The sequence below is a fragment of the Tursiops truncatus genome, chromosome 1, assembly GCF_011762595.2.
Source record: "Tursiops truncatus isolate mTurTru1 chromosome 1, mTurTru1.mat.Y, whole genome shotgun sequence".
Lineage (NCBI taxonomy): Eukaryota > Metazoa > Chordata > Mammalia > Artiodactyla > Delphinidae > Tursiops > Tursiops truncatus.
The window spans coordinates 119,612,664-119,633,946 of record NC_047034.1 but is presented as its reverse complement, the minus strand read 5'-3'; the positions used below and the strand labels follow the sequence as shown (position 1 = coordinate 119,633,946).

At 34.7% G+C, this 21,283-nt stretch overlaps 1 protein-coding gene across 1 annotated transcript in view; it reads left to right on the top strand.

Moving 5' to 3' along the window:
- Positions 1-21,283, top strand: part of TNNI3K (TNNI3 interacting kinase) — a 296,461-nt gene that overhangs the window by 49,983 nt on the left and 225,195 nt on the right. Inside the window, exon 9 of the mRNA XM_019919967.2 lies at positions 415-525. Within this exon, the coding sequence (XP_019775526.1) occupies positions 415-525 (111 nt within the window). The remainder of the gene's footprint in view (positions 1-414; positions 526-21,283) is intronic.

Genomic DNA, 21,283 nt, shown 5'->3' with positions numbered 1-21,283 from the left:
GGACCCATGACACATATGTGTTAGAGAAAAATCAAGTACTGAACTACCATGAAGTGGCCCACTGCAGCCAGTTCAATAGTGCAGTTTCTGGAGAAAGCACATTTATTGGAGTGACCTACATGTACGTTTGAGTTGAGTTTGCAAGAGCCTCACCATAGGTAAATGTCCTTTCTGTCTTTCATGGTCAAGTGGTAGAAGATTGATTATAATTGAACAGCCTGTCATCTGTTCCTACATTTCAACCATCTGAGAGCTGCTCTTTGCTTTCTCATGTGCTCTTGTGCCAGAAATCACACTTAAGTTTTCTTTGAGCGCCTAAATTGGCTGACAGTCAGGGAATCAATATATCCTGTTGCACAGTGTTCAAAACTGCTATTGAGAGAAAAGTAACACTAAAGATGTGTTTCCTTGCAGGATAGTGCAGAATTGATCACTTCTCTGCTTCACAGTGGAGCTGACATACAGCAGGTTGGGTATGGCGGCCTCACTGCCCTGCATATTGCTACAATTGCTGGTCACCTGGAGGTAAGTCATATCTTGGCCACCTGTGAAAACAAACCTACCTCTTTGGATTCTTGTTTTCAAATGGTGGCTTTTGAGATTCTAGGGGTTGGTTTAATTTTAACTAATGAACACACACACATTTCTTTTGGGGTTCAAATTAAGCTATATAAATATTCTTTTGATAGTAAATTCAGTCTATTTTGTAACAGTGTAATCAAACATCAATTAATATAAAGATGGCTGGATATACAGAGGCTATATAGCAGTGATTAAAAGCATAGGTATTGGAGTCAGGCAACTGTTTCCACCACTTGCTATATTTACCTCAAGCAAGTTACTGTACCTTCAGACACCTCTGTTTTCCTCATTTATAAAATAGAAATAGTGATAAGCCTATTGTAATGATTAAATTAGATAATCGGTATAAAGCACTTTGCAGATTGCTTCATTCATGGTAAGGACTCAATGAAAAATTATTCATTAATTCATTCACGTGTGCATTATTTGATTTATTAAGCATCTGTTGTGTGCCAGATACTGTTCTAGTTACTGAGGTGAGAGTAGCAATTAAAACAGGCAATTGTTTGAAATTTAGTTGTAGTGTTGTCTATCCCTCTAGGTGTACACAAAACACCGAGCTGATCTCCCTGTGCTAGGCGGCTCCTTCCCACTAGCTATCTATAAGGAAACAATAAGGAAAAAACAAACAATAAGGAAAAAATATTATATAATGTTAGTAGTGAGTACAAGAAAAATAATAAAATGAGGTAAAATGAAAGCAGAGTGAAGAAGTGGGCACCATTTTAAATAAGCTATATAGTGAAGCTATCATTAATATATATAGTAGTATCTGCAAAGGCCCTGGGGCAGAAAATAGCTAAGTGTATTGGAGGGGCATGAGTGAGCCAAAGTCACTAGTGTATATGGGCTGGAGGCAGAGTGATGGAGACAAAGTCAGGTGATGGTTACAAACAAGATTGCAGTGTTTTAAAGGCCAGAGGAGGGACTCTGGCTCTTATCTTAAACTTAATTGTTGAGATATTAATTTCATGTATGCAGAGCACTTTAATTTACATTGTTTATTTAATTTACTGAACATATCCTCATGAAATAGTTTTTATTGTCACTGCCATTTAGTAGTTATAAAACAAAGGCTCTGTACAGTAATTGTTTTTACAGATTACAAAGCCATTGAGAAAAAAAAGCCATGTCTGGAATCTTGGTCATTTTACTCAAACTTCCATGATTTTCACACTCTATTAATTGTGGTAATCACATGTAAGCTCAACAGTGTAATAAATAAGCAGTCTTATGTCTTCATTATTAAGTAGTTATCTATTTCTCCCTTTTAGTCATGTTGCAAGTTAAAGTGTACTTTCCTCACTTACACACACATGCACAATTATGAACAAATAGAGCTGCATATAAAATCATAAATAAAACCTGTAAAATAGGTGTGAGTCATCCCTCTTAACAGTGTAAAGTTGAAGGGCTCTTCATTCAATAAATATTAATATATCTCAATGGGAGTGAAATAGTTTCCTTCATGTTGACATTTCCACTCCTTACTATATTTCCCTGAAAATAAATTATCTTATTTCCCAGAAAATAAATCTTTCTTATGAAATTTATTATAAATATAAATGAATTTGTATTACTTATTAGGAGAGGGAAAATCCCATTAGAATCACTTAAATGTAAATGGTTTCCAAAAAAGAAACCGAGGTTAGTGATAAAGGGAAGGTAATTATATGAAGTCTGGGTAGAAGAATTAATGAGGTAGACATTAAGTCCCAGTGACTAACACATTCAACCTCTTAATGCCAGGAAAATGACAGAAGTTTGGTTTTTTTTTTAACATCTTTTTGGAGTATAATTGCTTTACAATGGTGTGTTAGTTTCTGCTGTATAACAAAGTGAATCAGCTATATGTATACATATATCCCCATATCTCCTCCCTCTTGTGTCTCCCTCCCACCCTCCCTATCTCATCCCTCTAGGTGTACACAAAGCACCGAGCTGATCTCCCTGTGCTAGGCGGCTGCTTCCCACTAGCTATCTATTTTACATTTGGTAGTGTATATATGTCCATGCCACTCTCTCACTTCGTCCCAGCTTACCCTTCCCCCTCCCCATGTCCTCAAGTCTATTCTCTATGTCTGCATCTTTATTCCTGTCCTTCCCCTAGGTTCTTCAGAACCTTTTTTTTTTTTTTAGATTCCATATATATGTGTTAGCATATGGTATTTGTTCTTCTCTTTGTGACTGACTTCACTTTGTTTGACAGTCTCTAGGTCCATCCACCTCACTACAAATAACTCAATTTTGTTTCTTTATGGCTGAGTAATATTCCATTGTATATATGTGCCACATATTCTTTTCAGAATATGTTTTGCAAAACAAAATCCTTTTTGTCTAGTACTGAGCTAATCACATTTTTGAGTGATAGAATTATAACAGGGTCAAAAACAAGGTGGTTAAGAGCTTGGTCTCTTCATCTCCTATTCAAATAACTGTTTTCTTGCTTTATCATAGTATGGAAGGAGATATTATATTGATTCTACCAGCCTTAGGGCAGATTTTACCAAAATAATTCCAAATAGATCTCTACTCTTGTCTCATGGTTCTCCATGGGTTCTCCAACTTCCTTCATTAGCTCTGATATAACATTTAATGACTTTTATAGTCAATCATGGATACTGCATAAAGCAGGTATGTATACGTTAGTCTTTATTCTCTTCTTATCTAATGAGCTAATTAAGTTACAGATCATATAGGAAAATGGTATCCAAAAAACCTGAAAGCATCATATTCAAAATACAGAATTTTTTAATTTGAAATATTTCCTTCACAGCTGTTAATTGCAATACCCACTTTTAATGCATTTCCCCACACACACACTCATTCATCCATTTAGCAAATATTTTTGAGCCTCTACTTTTTCCATAACATTGTGCTAGAATATGGGAATGATACAAGAAAATAAGGCATAGATTTTCCCCCTAAAGACTTTATAGTGTAGCTGGACACACAAAATAAATACACAAGAAAGTTTATATAAGCAATTCAAAAGTAAAATATCAATATGGTCATAACTATAGAAGAGAAAGAGTCAAAGATCAGAGTGGGTTTGATATTAGGAATAATTAGAAATATGATCATTACATAGCAAGGAATGGCAAAGAACACAAATTTAGAAGTGTTAGGATTTTACTGGGAATAGAGATCAAGGTGGACTAGAAGATTTAGGGAAGGATTTATGAGAGGTGGTTTGAAATTGGGCTGAACTTTGAAAAGTGGTAAGAACTGGACATAGAAAAGAAGAGGAATCATGTCTAAAACTGAGGACAAATGAGTCGAGTACATTTAGGGGAGAGTGAATAGAATGATAGCGTGAAACAGATTGTGAAGGGTCCTTGTAGGATGTTAGGAATGGACCAGATTAAAGAAACCGAAGGGCTTCCCTGGTGGCGCAATGGTTGAGAGTCCGCCTACCGATGCAGGGGACACAGGTTCGTGCCCCAGTCCGCAAAGATCCCACATGCCGCGGAGCTGCTGGCCCGTGAGCCATGGCCGCTGAGCCTGCGCGTCCAGAGCCTGTGCTCCACAACGGGAGAGGCCACAACAGTGAGAGGCCCGTGTACCGCAAAAAAAAGAAAAAAAAAAGAAACTGAAAATGGAAGTCCAAGGAGTTTAACTCAATTCAATAAGTAACTATTATAGTTTATGATGTACAATACACAAGACTATATGGTGTGGTAGATAAACAGATGAATAAAACACAGAAGTTCCCACACTTAAACACACTTACAGCCAATAGGATTTTTTTCCACTAGGAAATGAGGAGCCATTGAGACTTTTTGAGCAAGAGAATGATTGGAGACATGATAAATAATGTGTTGAAGAGGATTTCTCTGACTTCAGTATTTAGTGTGGATTCCAGAGTGATGATATGATGATTAAATAGACAAAGATAAAGGATTGGATAAAGGATTTAATTCTGAGGAAAAACCAGTTACCTCCAGACACGTTGATTTGCTGATCACATACAAGTTTTCAAGTGGAAATGTTTGTTAATCATTTAAAAATATACAACTAGTATTCAGTGGAGAAGTTGGGACTTAATGAAAGTTTTTGGAAATTATACGTGATATTTGCAGCCATAACAGTAGCTGAAATTTGGCCAAGGGCTAAGCCTAAGAGAACATCCACAGAGACTTTAGGAATTACTGAATAGCCATTGAGGAGACAAAGAAGGATTGGTCAGAGTGGTGTGAGGGAAACAAGGATAATATAGTCTCACAATAATTAAAGGTATAGAGAGTTTCAATAGATAAAGATCCTGGGTATCATATGGTGTAGAAATGTTGAGTGCAATAGGGTAAAATATACATAATAGTATTTATTTGCTATACCAAAAATTTAGATGCTTATTCCACTCCTAGTTTTTACTCTTGGTTAGCAGGAATGGTGGCAATGGATCAGTGGGAGTTTCCTTTCATTAGTAGTCACTTTCCTTTATTGCCCACATTTTTCTGTGAAACAATAACTGATGCTAAGTCTGACAGGCCTCTTTGTCTACGCATATCAAATTCAGACCCTCCATTAGTGTCTCAAGTGTGTTTGTCCTCCCATAATTGTAAATTCTATTAAACAATTTTACAATAAAATTTACATTGACTAGGCAGCTGTCTTCTTCAATAATAGAGGAGAACACGTGCTGCAAACTCCTAGACATGCTGACTGCAATTTGAGACTCAGATTTAGATTTACTGTGCTCTGAAAAGCAGGCAAATATTGGTTGTCCTGAGTCTCACTACTTCTCCCTGACTAATTTATCCATCTATCAATACATATGCATGTGCTGCTTTATGCAAGGCCGGAGATTCTGTCGACAATCAATAAACATGCATTAAACTCTCTTCTCCCCTTTGAGTCCAGAGGGTACATGAGTCATATACTCTCTCAAGCATGGAAAATGAGAACAATTAACTAACATGTGATGATAGTGTTTTATCATTCACATACGTTTGTCGTTTGGTTCACCTGTGAGATAGTTACCTTTAGACTCAGTTTACCAGTGAGGAAACTGAGGATTGAAGAAGTTAAATGACTTCCACAGGACCATGCAGATAATAAATAAATGAGATGGATAGGACTCAAACCTGGTTATCTGACTTCACATCTGTAGTTTTGTAATTAAAAAAAACAATTACTCCCTTATGACTCTTGTATGTATTGCTGAAACAGGGCTTGCAGCCATAAGACACCAAACAAGTATTGAGAAAACAAAACAGAAACTGAATATGTTACTGTCTAAGGCCCAGATATTGCTACATGTACAATTAAAGCAATAGTAATTGATTCAAGTATAACTGTATATGGCACTTAGTAAATGGGCATAAGAACCCATGGAGATATAATGCATGTATGTGAGCATTCAATACACACACATACCCTCACATGCACACACATACATACACCCCAAGTGTATACACCCCACTTCATACTTAGTCTCGAGTATCTCTTTTAAAAGCTGTTACACTTTGGTGTTTCACGCAGTCGTTTCTGCAGTTATCAGGAGACAAATCAATTATGTGTAGCTTTAGGCAACTGAATAGCAAAGAGAAAAGCATGTCTGGGATGATGCAATATATAATGTATAGGAACTATGGAGTGTTTTCTTTTTCACAGAAAGGCATAGTTTCATATATACTTTGTGCAGGTGATAATATTATTTTCATAGTTGAATTTATTCTATCCTACCTCATCCCATTTTTGGATTGTAAGCACTTACTCAAGCACTGCTTCACAAATGCTTCCCAGTTCTTTTGGAATTTATATCTGATTTCAAGGAAATGTTGTTGATGTTGTTCCAGTTCATTCTTAACTAAATCATCTGAATGTTTCAGGAGAGAGTTTTGTATACCAAGAAGCTTCTGACCCTGTTATTTCTTTTAAAATGGCTTGAGTTTTCTTTCCAAAGGCACAAACAAGTGAATTCTTGGAATTATAAAATGTGGTTTCTCTCTCTCTCTCTCTCTCTCTCTCTCTCTCTCTCTCTCTCTCTCCCTTTTAAAGAGATAATATACTCATGAGTTTTATAGCTTAAAAGTATCAGATATGCCTCCAGTTTATAACTAGGCAATAATCCCTTATGAACTTCATCTGGAATCAGAAAACTGACTTCATCTTCATTCGAAATTTTATCCTCATTTCCCAGATGAAAAAACTGAGGCAGAGAGGAGTTATGTAACTTGTCCAAGGTGACAGAGGTAATAATTGGAAGAGTGGGTGTTTACATGCTGTGTGGTGTCAGAGCCAGCTCTCACAATGCTACACTGCCCTTCTTTTAATCCAAACAGCAACTTCTCAGCCCACCTGACCAGAATTTAAGCTTTGGAAGTGGTAGATAGAAACTTAGAATTTAAATATCAGGGAAATGTGCTCTATTCTCAGCTCTGAATTGTCTCAAAGACTAAGCACATCAAGGTATTCTGGTGCCTCTTTATATGAAACCCATTCTTCTAAGCTCTATTCCTTATCTCTGATATTTCTGCATTACATTTTTAAACAGCTTTGTTGAGATAAAATTTATATGCCATGTAGGTCACCCATTTAAATGTACAATTCAATGGTTTTTTTAGCAAATTCACAGAATTGTATAATCATCACTATAATTTTAGAACATGTTTATCACCCAAAAGGAAACGTAATATCCAATAGCCATCAGTCCCATCTACCCTTCACTGCTTAGACCTAGACAACCACTAACATACTGTCCATCTTTATAGTTTTGGCTATTCTAGACATTTCATATAAATGGAATCATAAAATATGTGATCTTTTGTGATTGACTTCTTTTATTTAGCATAACATTTTCAAGGTTTATTTATTTCAACAGGGTTTGTTTATATCAGAATCATGTTATAATTATAAATGCCTTTATGTAGCAAAACAGCAAAATGTATACAGTTCAACCAGTAGTGTAACTGGAGTTCTTTTCAACTACTCCTCTATTTTCATTATAAATTGATGCTGGAAGAAAAATTTCAACTAAACCTTCAGGTTCTAAACCTGCATTATGTAGTCACAGCATGTGTTCAAGTTGTCAGGCTAGGAACACCTCCATTAGAGAAAGTGGCCAAGTAGGGCCTCTTCCTGAATGGGTGTACCACCTCTTACATGCTAGATAAGGCCCCTGTTCAAGATTATCAATTCCCCTGCCTACCATAGACTCACTCTTTAGATTTTGAAGCAGTTATAAATTTTAGGGCACCTCTGTAAAAATGCAAAATTTCCTAATCCTTGAGGTTAGCTCTTATAGTTAAAATCTTAGTAATCAGTTCATACACTAAAGCCTTGCTAATTGAAATATGATCCACTGACCAGCAATGTAGGATCATCAGGGAACTAGTTAAAAAATAGAATCTCAGACCTACCTAAAGTCAGCACTTTAACAAGATTCCCAGGTGATTGATATACATATTCAAATTTAAGAAACACTACCCTAAAAAGTATTAGGAGAAATAAGATTTAAAGATATCTGAGAGAAAGGTAGCTTGAAAATATGAATCAATAATTAGTAAGAGGTACCACCTTCGTTTGTTTTACAATTTTGCTTTTGGCTGACCCAAATTCAAATTATTTTAATAACTTTTGAAGCATCATTCAGGGCTTCTTCTAGAGCTCAGGATAATGACTACTCACTATGTGTAACATGTGCCTCGTACTATGACACACAGTAGGCACTCCATGCATATTAACCTCTCTTTTCCTTTCTGAGATGTAAAATCTTATAGGAGCAGTATTTAATATAAATGAAAGTTTAAAATATAACGGAGATACAACACAATAATTATAAATAACCCCGTTAAAACATAGGCTCAGGATTTGAACCAACATTTCTCCAAAGAAGGTATACAAATGGCCAAGAAGCACATGAAATGATGTCCATCATTAGTCATTAGGGAAAAGCAAGTCAAAACCACAGTGATATACCACATCATATCCAGTAAGATGAATATAATAAAATAAATCATATAAAGAATTGGTAAGGATATGGAGAAATTGGAACACACATACATTATTGGTGGGAAGATAAAATGGTACAGCTGCTTTGGAACAGTGTGGCAGTTCCTGAAGAAGTAAAACATAGAATTACTATAGGACCCAGTAATTCCACTTTAGGTATATACCCAAGACACATGAAAACTTGTACATGAACGTTCATACCATTATTATTCATGATAATCAAAGAGTAGAAACAAATGTATATCAGCTGATGAGTGAATACATAAAATTTGATATATCCATCCTATGGAATTTTATTCATCAATAAAAAGGAATGAAGTACTGATACATGCTACAACATAGTTGAACCCTGGAAATGCCATTAACGTGTGAACACTGATGTGGTAGGAGGGGTGTAATGGACTTATCTTTTTAACATCCATGATTATTTATGCGTATATTTGTAGCTGGGCAAAAGGGTATGTGAATTTTATATTTTGATAATTATTTCCAAAAAGCCTTTCAAAAAGTGGATTTATTTACCTTTTACAGTATGAATACCTGCTTTCCTTTGCATAAAATAGCAATATCTATTATCTTTCCCAATTATATAAATAATAAAATCTTGTTAAGTGTAAGGGATTGAGGTTTTTTTAATTGATACACTGTTGATTCTTTGAATTTCTTATCCTATAGGCTGCCTATTTTTGTATTAACTTTGTTTTCTTACTGACTTGGAAGATACCCTTGTACATTGAAGATTTAAGCTTTGTCATATCTGTTGCAGCCTATTTTATTAGTTTCCTCTTTAAGCATTTTTTAATATATGTTTTCAAATTTATGTGACTAGATTTTGAATTTTTTGCTTTGTGGCCTCTGCTTAGAAAGACTTGGTCCTTTAAAGATTGTGTAAAAAGGAAATCACAAATATTTACCTCAAGTACTTTTAATTTTGTTTTCCCCCCTATATGTAGATTTTATCAGGAATGTCTTTTAGTATAAGGAATGAAATAGGAATTCAGTTTTTATTTTTCTTCCCAAAAGGTTATTCAGGTAGTCAAACAATATGTATTGAATACTCCTTATTTTCCCCTTTGTCTTGTATTTGGGTCTATCTGTGTAGTCCAATGCTAATAGCAAACACAACTCTTTTATTAGTTAGTGTACCTTTAGGTTATGTTTTAATATCTAAAAGTGCAGGTACCCTCCCCTGGCACTTCTTTGTTTTCAGAATTTCCTTACTATTCTTACATTTTAAATTTTTATATGAACTTTAGAGGCACTAGATTACAATAGTAAAAAGCATGGACTCCAAAAGACTCTCTACATTTAAATCTCAGAAAGTATCTGCCACTTACTAGCTGTATGCCATTGGGAAAGTCATTTATCCTTTCTGGGTCTCAGTTTTCTAATTTTAGAAAGGAGATTATATTATTACCCACCATGTTGGCTGTGTGTGTGTGTGTGTGTGTGTGTGTGTGTGTATTAAGTGACTTAATATATGTTAAGTCTTAGGCACTGCCTAGAACACAATTGCTAACAAAGTAGGCTGTCATTTTTTATTTGTTCTATTTTGTTTCTGATTTTATTGTTATTGGCTTTTTTTTTCTAAGGAAAAAATGTGATGGTATCCTAACTAGGTTAAATCCTAATTTATATATTAATTTAGGAAAAATAAATAATCCCATAATATTGGGTCTTCCTATTCAAGAACAATATGTTTCTTTCCATTTATTTAAGTTTCTGCAGAATATTTCCCTTGTGAGTTTGTTAAAATTTATTCCTAGGGATTTTATCTTTTAGCTGCTAATGCAAATGACATTGTTTTGTTTGTTTGTTTGTTCGCGGTACGCGGGCCTCTCACTGTTGTGGCCTCTCCCGTTGTGGAGCACAGGCTCCAGATGCAGAGGCTTAGGGGCCATGGCTCACGGGCCCAGCTGCTCCATGGCATGTGGGATCTTCCTGGACCAGGCACGAACCCATGTCCCCTGCATCGGCAGGCGGACTCTCAACCACTGCGCCACCAGGGAAGCCCCACTGTATTTTTTTTAATTTGTTATAGTTTATATATAGGAAACTTTATTGATTATTGATTTTTAATTTTATAACCATTGAACTTACTGATTTATTGTTTCGAGTAGATATCTTAGGTGAGTCTTTTGTATATTCCTGGTTGACAATTATATTTCCTAGATGTGGTAATAATATTGCTTCCTTCTAATAATTAAAGTCTTGTTTTTCTCTTTCCTAATTGCATTGGCTGATGCTTCCAGAACAATTGTCATTCTTCCATTGAATGATTTTGTACTCCTAGAGTGATACAATTGGTCAAGGCACATTATTCTCTTAGCTTGCTACTAAACTTGTTTTGCTAATATTTCATAAGTGAAGTTAGTCTATGGTTTTCTTTTTTGTGTTATTATATTAGTTTGCGAGGTCTTCCATAACAAAAGACCACAGACTAGATGACTTAAATAACAATTTATTTTCTCACAGTTTGGAAGCTAAAAGTTCAAGATCAAGGTGTAGGCAGGTTTTGTTTCTTCTGAAGCTTCTCTCCTTGGCTTGCAGATGGCCTTCTTGCTGCGTGTTCACATGGTTGTATTGGTGTACAGATGTCTGGTGTCTCTCTGTCTCTGTCCTAATCTCCTCTTCTTATAAGGATACCAGTTGTATTGGATTAGGGACCACTGTAACTCAATTATGTCTTTAAAAATCTTATCTCAGAATACAATTACATTCTGAGGTACTAGGGTTTAGGGCTTCAACATATGAATTTGACAGAGTTCAGGACCCATTCAGTCCATTGCAATGATCTTTGTTGGGCTTTGGAATCAATGCTGGATTTGTAAAAAAGTTTAGAAACTTTCTGTCTCTGGGTCCGTCTGTCTGTATTTCTTTCTCTGAGATTCTGGTATGTAACTCTATGTGATTTCACAGTATGCAGCACTGTTAACTTATCTCTGATTTCTCCCAAATTTTGCAGACAGAGAAACAAATCCTATATGAACATAATGGGCTACCACAATTCAGGTACAAAAAGCATAGGCAAGGACCAACTATACCAGTCAATGCACATCATTATAAATTATTGCTTAAATATTACTCTATCCATTAATGATGGATAGGTATTCTTATCACTATTCATTGGTATTAACTTTAAACTTGGTCTGAATAGTCATTTGCAGTTCCATGATGGCAAAGTCTGAGAAAGCTTCATGTCAAATTCGTTAAGTCTGAAACTAAACACACAGTCTTAAATAATTGAGACTTGATTTAGGAACACTATATCTTCTGTGGCATTCAAAAGTGGTTTTCTCAGAAGTCGAAGCCAGAAACTCTATGCTCCAGTTACTGAATGTGCCCTGTGTTACAGAATACTCTTTATTAAAGGCAAGGAGGCAGTCTCCTACTGTCTAGGCTTTTGGTCTGGAAATTGAGACAAAATCATAGATCATGCATCATAATCAGTAATTTTATGGTCTCAGAAACAATGCTTTAAGTATGTATTAATTGTAATAATGATGTAAGGGTATGCTAGCTAAGTGTCACTTTTCTTTTTCACACCTAAGTCTTTGCCATAGATTCTATAAGCTATTTTTAAACATTAAGTATTGCTTTCGGGGTAAGGTAAAAAAAAGCATAAGCAGGAAAACTTTATAGGCTAGTAAAAATGTAAATGAGATGTTCATCAGCTTGCTACCCTAAAAAGTGATGAAAGAAACATTACCTGAGAAATTAGATTTAAAGATTATTGCTAATCAAATCAATCTGAATTAGAAATCCCTTTGTTAACAGTGTTTTTTGTGAATTTGCCTCTCTATGCCAACGCTTCTATGCACTGAATTGATTCCAATATCCTAGGTCCTTCATACATTAAAAAAAGCTAGCTAGCTAGCTAGATAGATAGATGTAAATATAGATATAATGATCTTTATATATCATATATAATTCATATATAAATTATACAATTATCAGCTACAGAAATAATTTCCTTGTTAGGTATATAAGAAACAGCTATATATTTTGATGCATCTGCACTTAACTTTCTTTTCCCATGCCATACTCCCTAGGGTATTTGAAAACTGAGTTTTGAATCAAGATTTCTATAGCTTGCTCAAGTCACATCCCCAAAGTTTCAGAGCCTCCAAGCTTCCTATGTCTCAGGAGGGCAAAAAATTATTACTCTTCTTCCCCTCAATTAGGAATACATTGGAAGACCAATATTTTCTACCTGACCTTCAAATCCAACAGTAAATAGATAACAGTAAAGTAGATTGTGGGTGCCAAGTAACTTTCTCTCAGGAATGCTTCCTTCTGGGATGGTATTTAGGGAGTAGAGTCCTTTAAGTATTTTATCTTCTTTGAACATTGAGTGAGTTATTCTCCTTGATGACTCCCTTTGGTGGATATCCAAGAAACCTTTATAAATTTGCTGAGGTTAGGTGGAGTGAGAGGCTAGAACCCCCATGACTGGTCCTAGCAGCTACCCTCTCTCACAGCATCTCTTTTCTGAGATGCCCCTTAAGGGCACTCAGCACCTCTGCCTCATCACATGTTCCTGCACAACTGAATATCAGACAGATGTAGCTATTGTTAAGCATGGATCAATTAAGAAAGGCACATAAAGCCTTCTAGAGTTACTTTGAGAAGCAATTCAAGTGTAACCCCTTGTAGCATCTTTAACCTTGCTGCCCTTTTCCTTTTTTCTGTGCCCTGAAGCCGGCTACTAACTAACTTCCTAATCTCTGGGCTAAGCTATCCCATAATTACTGCAGATCTCCACACCTGGACAGGTCCTGACAGAAGTTGAAAAATCATTCTCATAATTCTCTCCTGAAAAGGTATGCATTGACTATCCAGGAAACTTGGAAGAAATTCCAAATTAAGTAAGACAAAGGGCTATGAATGCAAATCTTTTGTCTAGAGCTGTAAAGGACTGTCGTCATCCTCCTGTACTTCTTGTAGTAGTACTCTGACTTATAAGGCTGTCCCCCAATATTTTATAGTTCACTTCACCCTAAAAACTAAAAATGTACCAGGTTCTCTAAAGCATGACTTTGATAAAGTCACTCCTCTGACCAAGAACCTTGGTGACTCCAAAATACACCCAGAAGTAATGACCCAGCTCTCCTACCTTTTCAGCCGTGGGTCCTCATATTCTTCATTTTGCAACCCATGCTCTAAATTAAATTAAATGACCCATTTATATGCCCTGTGCTTTTTATCACACCATAGTTTCTTTATAGTTTGCCCCTCCCACCCATCCTCAAAGTTCAGCTAAAATGACACCTTCATGAAAATGTTGGATCCCTCTACCTTGAGGTGTTTCTATGTTCTTAACAAGCACAACACTTTATACCTTTATTGTAGCATTTAATACTGTGTGTTTTATAAACATGGTTTTATTTGATTGTTTTATTATATATTTTTCTTGAGCATAGGAACTGCATGTTAAAATCCTTACAGCCTCACAGGTACAAGTTTTGTGCTTTTGCATATAGTACACATTTTTAATAAATGTTTGTTGAATGACTAAATTAATGCTTAAGTGTTATTTTAGAAATTATACAAAATGAGTAAAATCATTTCTCCTCTCAATAAATGCAGAAGAGATTCTAATGATACCTTTTATGAGAAAAGTAGCTTACCAAATCCCAAGCAATTTTTCTGAATAGCTTCATACAAATTACTCTTATAAATTCTATAAAATGAAGTATACAGCCTATGCAAACAAAACTAATGATCAAGTTTTACCTTTAAAATTTTTTCTCTGTCCATTCAGTATATCTTTTGACCTATTTAAAACATAAAGGAGGAATTTGGACTTAATCTAATGATGAAGCTTGACCCTAACAAAAGAGAGTAGTAGAATTTAAATTTAATTCTACTCCACAAAAAGGGAACATTCACTGTGAGATCTGCATGTCTCTCTATGACTTGGCTGAACTTTACTAATCCCCATTCTAATCAACAGTGTTGTCTCTAATCTAACATGAGAATTGTGCTCTCTGGCATAAAATCAGTTACTGACTCACAGTGCTGTGCTATCACACAGCCTCAACATTCATAGCTTGTGATCCATTTATGAAATGTCAAGATAAATAAAGATCTTTGGATTATTTATATCCACTTTCCCCCCCCCGCTGATGTAATACTTAGAGAATTACTATATGTCTAGTCCCTCTCCAGTTTGATTTTATATCTTTTAGTGTAATTGGTTGCCAAAGTGAATACACAACCTTTAAACTGATGATGCTAAGAAGGGTTGAAATGTGTTGTTCTAATACGGACTTAAAAAGTTAAGTTCTTCTAACTTTTCTGTGTTTTCCCTGTGAATCTCCTGTGAGTCAGGCAAACTTAGAATTTCCAGCTAAGTAAGCACTTTCTGAGCATTTCCACATATGAGGTAATATACCAACTATGGAGTGACAGGGATGTATGGGATACATTCTTTGCTTAAGATATTTTGGCATTCTACATTTCTTTCTTTTTTCAAGAGATCAAGTCTGGGCCCTTGCTGGAATTATTATTGTGTCTAATTTTGGTAACTAAGCCTTTCGAATCTCTCTGAGCTTACATAACATTTGTAATTGAACAAAACCCAGTACCAATATGTGAATAATAAATTTACCATTGAAACACTGCTGTCAAATTATGATAACTTCCTGCATTTTTGGCCTTAAAATTTTGCATATGTTATGATCCAGCAAATCCACTTCTAGAAATTTATTTTATGGAAATTATAAGAAATTGAATTGCAAGTGTGCCCATGTAAGATAAGTAAGTAAAACAAGCTAAATGCCCAGCAATAAACACTGACTAAATCAAAAAGGTACTTGGTAATGAGAACCTACCGTATAGCTCAGGGAACTCTACTTAATGCTCTGTGGTGACCTAAATGGGAAGGAAGTCCAAAAAAGACGGGATGTATGTATATGTATAGCTGATTCACTTTGTTGTACAGTAGAAACTAACACAACATTGTAAAGCAACTATACTTCAATAAAATTTAATTTAAAAAAGGTACATGGCACAGTGGGGTAGTCTGCAGTCATTAAACATAACATTGTGCAAGGCTATACATTGACATGGAAAGAAGTAAACAAGGACTTGTGAAATATATAATGTTATTTAAGCTTACTTATTACATTTAAAGTTTTTTTCTATCTTATTACTATAGTGAATACATTTTCTTAAAAAAAAAAATTTACAGAAATGACTATACAATTAATGGCTACCTCTCCCCAGTCATTGTTACCCGGAGGTAACTGCTTTTGATATTTTGATGGATATTCTTCAAGATATTTTCATATATACATATCTTCTTCAAAAATAGAATCATACCAAATGCTTCTAAAGCATCTTTTGCTTATTTAAAAAATACTTTGGACAGCTTTCCAACTGTGCAATACATTTTTTATCCTTTCTAAAATTTATTTTTATTGAGGAAATTATCATGCATATACAAGGATATATATAAACTTATAAGAGCTTCCTCATAAGAGCTTTATGTGACCTTCTGGTTTCATCTTGTTTCCCTAGAGTAATTGCTCTCTCTCTCTCTTTTGACTTATGATAACTATTCTCTTGCTTTCCTAGATATTATGTATATGTATGTGTACATGTGTAACATCATGAATTATATTGTTTTTAATTTTTTATGTTTTGAGCATTGTGTAAATGAAATCACACACATAAAATTTTTGTGACTTAGTTTATTTTGTTCAACATTATATTTGTAAGATCCATGTTAATTTGTATAGCTGTGATTCATTTATTTTCCCACAATTTATTTATTCAATTTAATCTTGAATGGATATTTGAACAGATTTAAATAATTTTCTATTACAGACAAGGTTGTAGGATAATTTTTGTACATGTTTCCTGGAGTATTATCATAAGATCTTCCCTAGGATATAAATCTAAGAATTGCTAGGTTATAGAGTATGTGAATGTTCAAGGAATTGAACTATTTTACAGTCCCACCCAGTGGATGACTGAATATGTGAGTGTTTTCTTGCTTCACATTGTCACCAACATGAGTATAGTAGACTTGTTTTTTCCCCCAAAATGGTGGCTATGGAATGCTGTTACATTTTGGTTTTAATTTGCATTTATCTGATTACTTATGAGATTGAACCTTTCTTATATGTATGTGGCTATTGGAGTTTACTCTTTCTGTGAAGTGCCTTTTTGTATTTTTCCATTGAATTGTAAGTCTACTTTAATTGATTCATTGGAATGATTTTCAATGTATTATGAATAATAATAATAGATTTATACATGTTTACAGGGGTTATTATGTGCCAGGAAATGTTCTAAGCACGTTATACAAATTATCTTGTTTTATCTAGGGGATAGACATCATTGTTAATCTTGTTTTACAAATTAAGAAACTGAGATGTAGAATGGTTAAATAACTTTATGTAGGTCACATAGCTAGTAAGTGATGTAGATGGTGTTCTATCCTAGGTTGTATGACTTCACAATCCCTGACCTTAACCACTGTTATAAACTGCCTCTCCTTTCTCCTTTATGGTTGTATGTGCTATAAATGGCTTCTCCTGATTTATGGTTAATGCTTGCATATAGTGTTCAAGAATTCCCCCAGACCTAATTTCATGAAGCTATTTTCTTCTTAAAGTTCTGCTGTTTGTTTTTAATATTAAGTGTTTTACCCATCTAAAATTGATTCCAATTTATGGTGTGAGGTATGGGTCCAGCTTAATTTTTTTCTATGTTCAATTGTCTCAACATTTATTAACAAGCCTATATTTTCCTTATTGATGATCTACAATATCAACTCTGTGATATATTGTGTCTATCTGTGAGTCCGCTTCTAGATTTTATTCTGTTCGATTGGTCAATTTGTCTATCCATAGAATATTATCACATTATCTTAATTAATAGAAAAAATCTTAGACTTTCTATCTAAATATTCAAACATCACATAAAATTGCTTACAATATCCTCTTAGTAATTTTAGTTTTCTGCAGTATCAATAGTGGTATATTCTTTTTCATTCCATTTCATTTCATTATTTTGGTGTCTCTTTTTACTTGTCACTCTCATCAGAAGTTTAGCAATTTTATAAGTCTTTTCAAAGAATCAACTTCTGGCTTCATTGTTTATTACATGTTTGTTTTCTTTTTCACCAACTTCTGCTCGTACCTTTCTTTCTTATCTTACCTTCAAATTTATTTGAGTTAATTTTTGCTATTTGTTTCCTAATTCCTTAAGGTGGATGCATAGCTTAACTCACTGATTTTTAGCCTTTTTCTAATAACTTTTAAGGCTATACATCTCAATATTCTATTTTAACTATACTGTTCAAGTTTTGGTATGTCATATTTTGTTATTATTCAGTACAAAATATTTTCTTACTTCTACTCTGAATTCTTTTTGACCCACACATTAGTTAGAAGTAAGTTTCTGGGCTCCCTGGTGGTGCAGTGGTTGGGAGTCCTCCTGCCGATGCAGGGGACACGGGTTCGTGCCCCGGTCTGGGAAGATCCCACATGCTGCGGAGCGGCTGGGCCCGTGAGCCATGGCCGCTGAGCCCGCGCGTCTGGAGCCTGTGCTCCGCAATGGGAGAGGCCACAGCGGTGAGAGGCCCGCGTACCGCAAAAAAAAAACAAAAAACAAAAAGTAGACAATGAAGGTACACAACAGACAACCTGATATTGGTGTCACAAAGATTCAAACACCACAATATAGTCAGGGAATGCAAATAGTAATTCATGATTGTAGTGAGCTGTGAGGGCCCTTGGGCATTTATACAGTTTTGAAGGTAAGCATTAAAGTAATAAATTGTGGTGTGTGTGTGTGTATAAGTTGCATTTAAATATAAATGCACAACTACAAATTGATAACTACAATTTTTATTATGCTATATATTAGCTAATATTTCATCATTCAACTTTGGAGTTAAATCATCTAAATTCTTAGAGGTATCATAAATCTGGAATAGATCAGGTCTTAGGTATTTGGATAAATCATCTATCGTCCTTATAAATCCTCAAATCATATCATAATTTTATACTTATCAAGTTTGGGCTATGAAAACTGAGGTTCTTCTCCCATATACTATATAGGACATGCTTTCCTGTACCTTATATGAGAGACACATGAGGGAATAATACTTAAGGTCATCAAAATAGTAGACATCTCATGGTTAATGAAATTCCTAAAACATTTTAGTTGTTTTAATTTAAATTCTAAAGGAATCAGAAAATGTCCATCTTGGCTTATAAAAATAACATCAGTATCTCTTCTTGCAGTGCCATAAATAAGACAGCAACTGGAAGATTTATTATTGATCTATGTTTAATTTAAAATTGTTTTTGGAATATAGGAAAAGTAGTGAAAGGAAACTGACAGCTTTGAAGAGATATATGGTCTGAAACTCTGTACTACATCACTCATTTTAAATTAAGACTTGATATTATTCTTTCTGAATTATATCAGAGGTGGAAAGAGACAAGTGAAGTCCTGTTCTTCAGAGGGGGAAAAAACAGAAATAAAGAACCTCTTGAATTATTGATTTGTGAAACATGTCACATTATTTGCCACCATAAAGATAGTAGCCTCTAACCTGAGGTGTGCTGATTAGTGATGACCTTATGTGTTTGAATGCTTACGGTTATTGGCTTTTGCACTTACATGACAGAATATTGAAGTGTATTTTTCACTTAGATAATTTATCATTGTATATGTGTATAATCTGTTTATCTTGCTATTTATCATGCTGCTAGTGTAAGCCCAAGTTTTACAGTTACATGTCACATAAGCAGACTTTAGCATTTTTGAAAGAAACATCTTGATATAGTAGATTTCCACTAACAGTATGTCATTGGCTAAATTATTGGGAAGTAAAATATAACACAGATTAAGCCACCTGTCTGTGAAAACAACTTTTATTGAGTGTTTTCAAAATGCCAGTTATTTTCAAAGCACTTTACATTGATTATCTCTTTATATACTCATAATAACTCCATAAGATAGGTGATATTATTATCCTCATTTTAGAGATGTGGAAGCCAAGTCACCCTATTTGATGTGGGAACATTTGAGGTGGAGGAAACAGTACAAACAAAGTCACAGAGGCAAGAAACATAATATGTGGGGGAATACAAGCAGTTCTGTGTCTGGACTTCGAAGTTTAAGATAAGGGGATTTGGAAAGACGATGCTAGAGAGTTAGGCAGTGGCTCTTTTATGGTGAGACTTGTATGTCACCTTCAGGGGTAGGAAACCAATATTTGTTATATTGTATTAAGCTGAATTATTTGCTGATATTGGCATCTAAATAATATGTTGAGTTAAAGAGGTACCAAATGACAAATTTTTTTATTCTTTTTCTTCACATTAAAAAGCTTTCCAAACTTTCTAGCTAATTTTATAACTTAGAATTCTATATATTCGTTTTCATTTTGAGTTCACAGTTGTGGCTGTATCTTCTTCACCTCAGTAATTTTGTGGGCAGGATTAAATGGAATCTGTCATAATTTCCAAGAAACAAAAATCTAAGCAAATCATTAGACATCTAAGGACATGGTAAGAAACATTTCTGAAAAGACTTATTTGGCCTAGAACATTCACAAAGTTATATATTTTACAGTGTATTTATATAGCTACATATATCAGTATCTCAAGTTTCTAAGGGTTTGCTTTAAACACAACTCATACGTGACCTCCAGCCAATGTTAGTTACCATTCCTGATAGAAACACCTTGAGAGGAATTACAGAATTATCATTTCAGTATTAGAGCTGAAGATTGCATCACATAAATTATTTGCCAGAGAGCAAAGTGAAAGTCAGGAGAGTGTCTGGAGAGGAGCGTAGAGCACTAAAATCTTAAACCCAGAACGTTGGTGCTCTATGTCTAGTAAAAACCACACTTCTACTAAGATATTACACTAAAATTGAGCATGATTATTCATAATTCCTATCCCAGTTTTGAACAGATACCAGTCCTGAGGCAATATACCTATTGGTTAATACTGTGGTAATGCTCTGGAGACAAATTTAGGTTTCCAGTGTCAATTTTTCTGTTTACTACCTGATTGGCCTTGGGTTGGGGTGGGGTGATTGCTTTACCTCTAACCCTAAATTTTTTCTCTCTAGTCTAATCATGATAACAATATTTACTTTGTACGTTGTTGTGAGGAATAACTGTAATGAAAGAACCTAGAACTCATACTGATATATGCAGGTTCTGTTTCCTTTATTCAGCATAAATACACTGATGAAATGTGATTGCGTATTTCAATGTAAATGTATATAGGAACTCTGGAAAAGATATGACTATAAAATACATAGACATTCCCTTTGTTTTGTTTGTGGTAAGAACACTTAACATGAGATCTGCCCTCTTAACATTTTGAAATGCATTATACAATATTGTTAACTATGGGCACTATATTGTACAGCAAGTTGCTAGAGTGTATTCATCTAGCATAACTGAAACTTCATATCTATTGAACGACAACTCCCCATTTTCCCCACCCACCTGTGGGCTGCCACCCACCTGGCAGCCACCATTGTATTCTCTGCTAGTTATACATCATATAAGAAGAATCATGCCGTATTTGTCCTTCTGGCTTATTTCACTTAGCATGATGTCCTCAAGGTTCATGCATGTTGTTGCCTATGGCAAAATTTCTTGTTTAAGGCTGAATAATATTCTATTGCAGTATATAACACATTTTCTTTATTCATCTTTTGATGGACACTTGGGTTATTTCCATATATTGGCTATCTT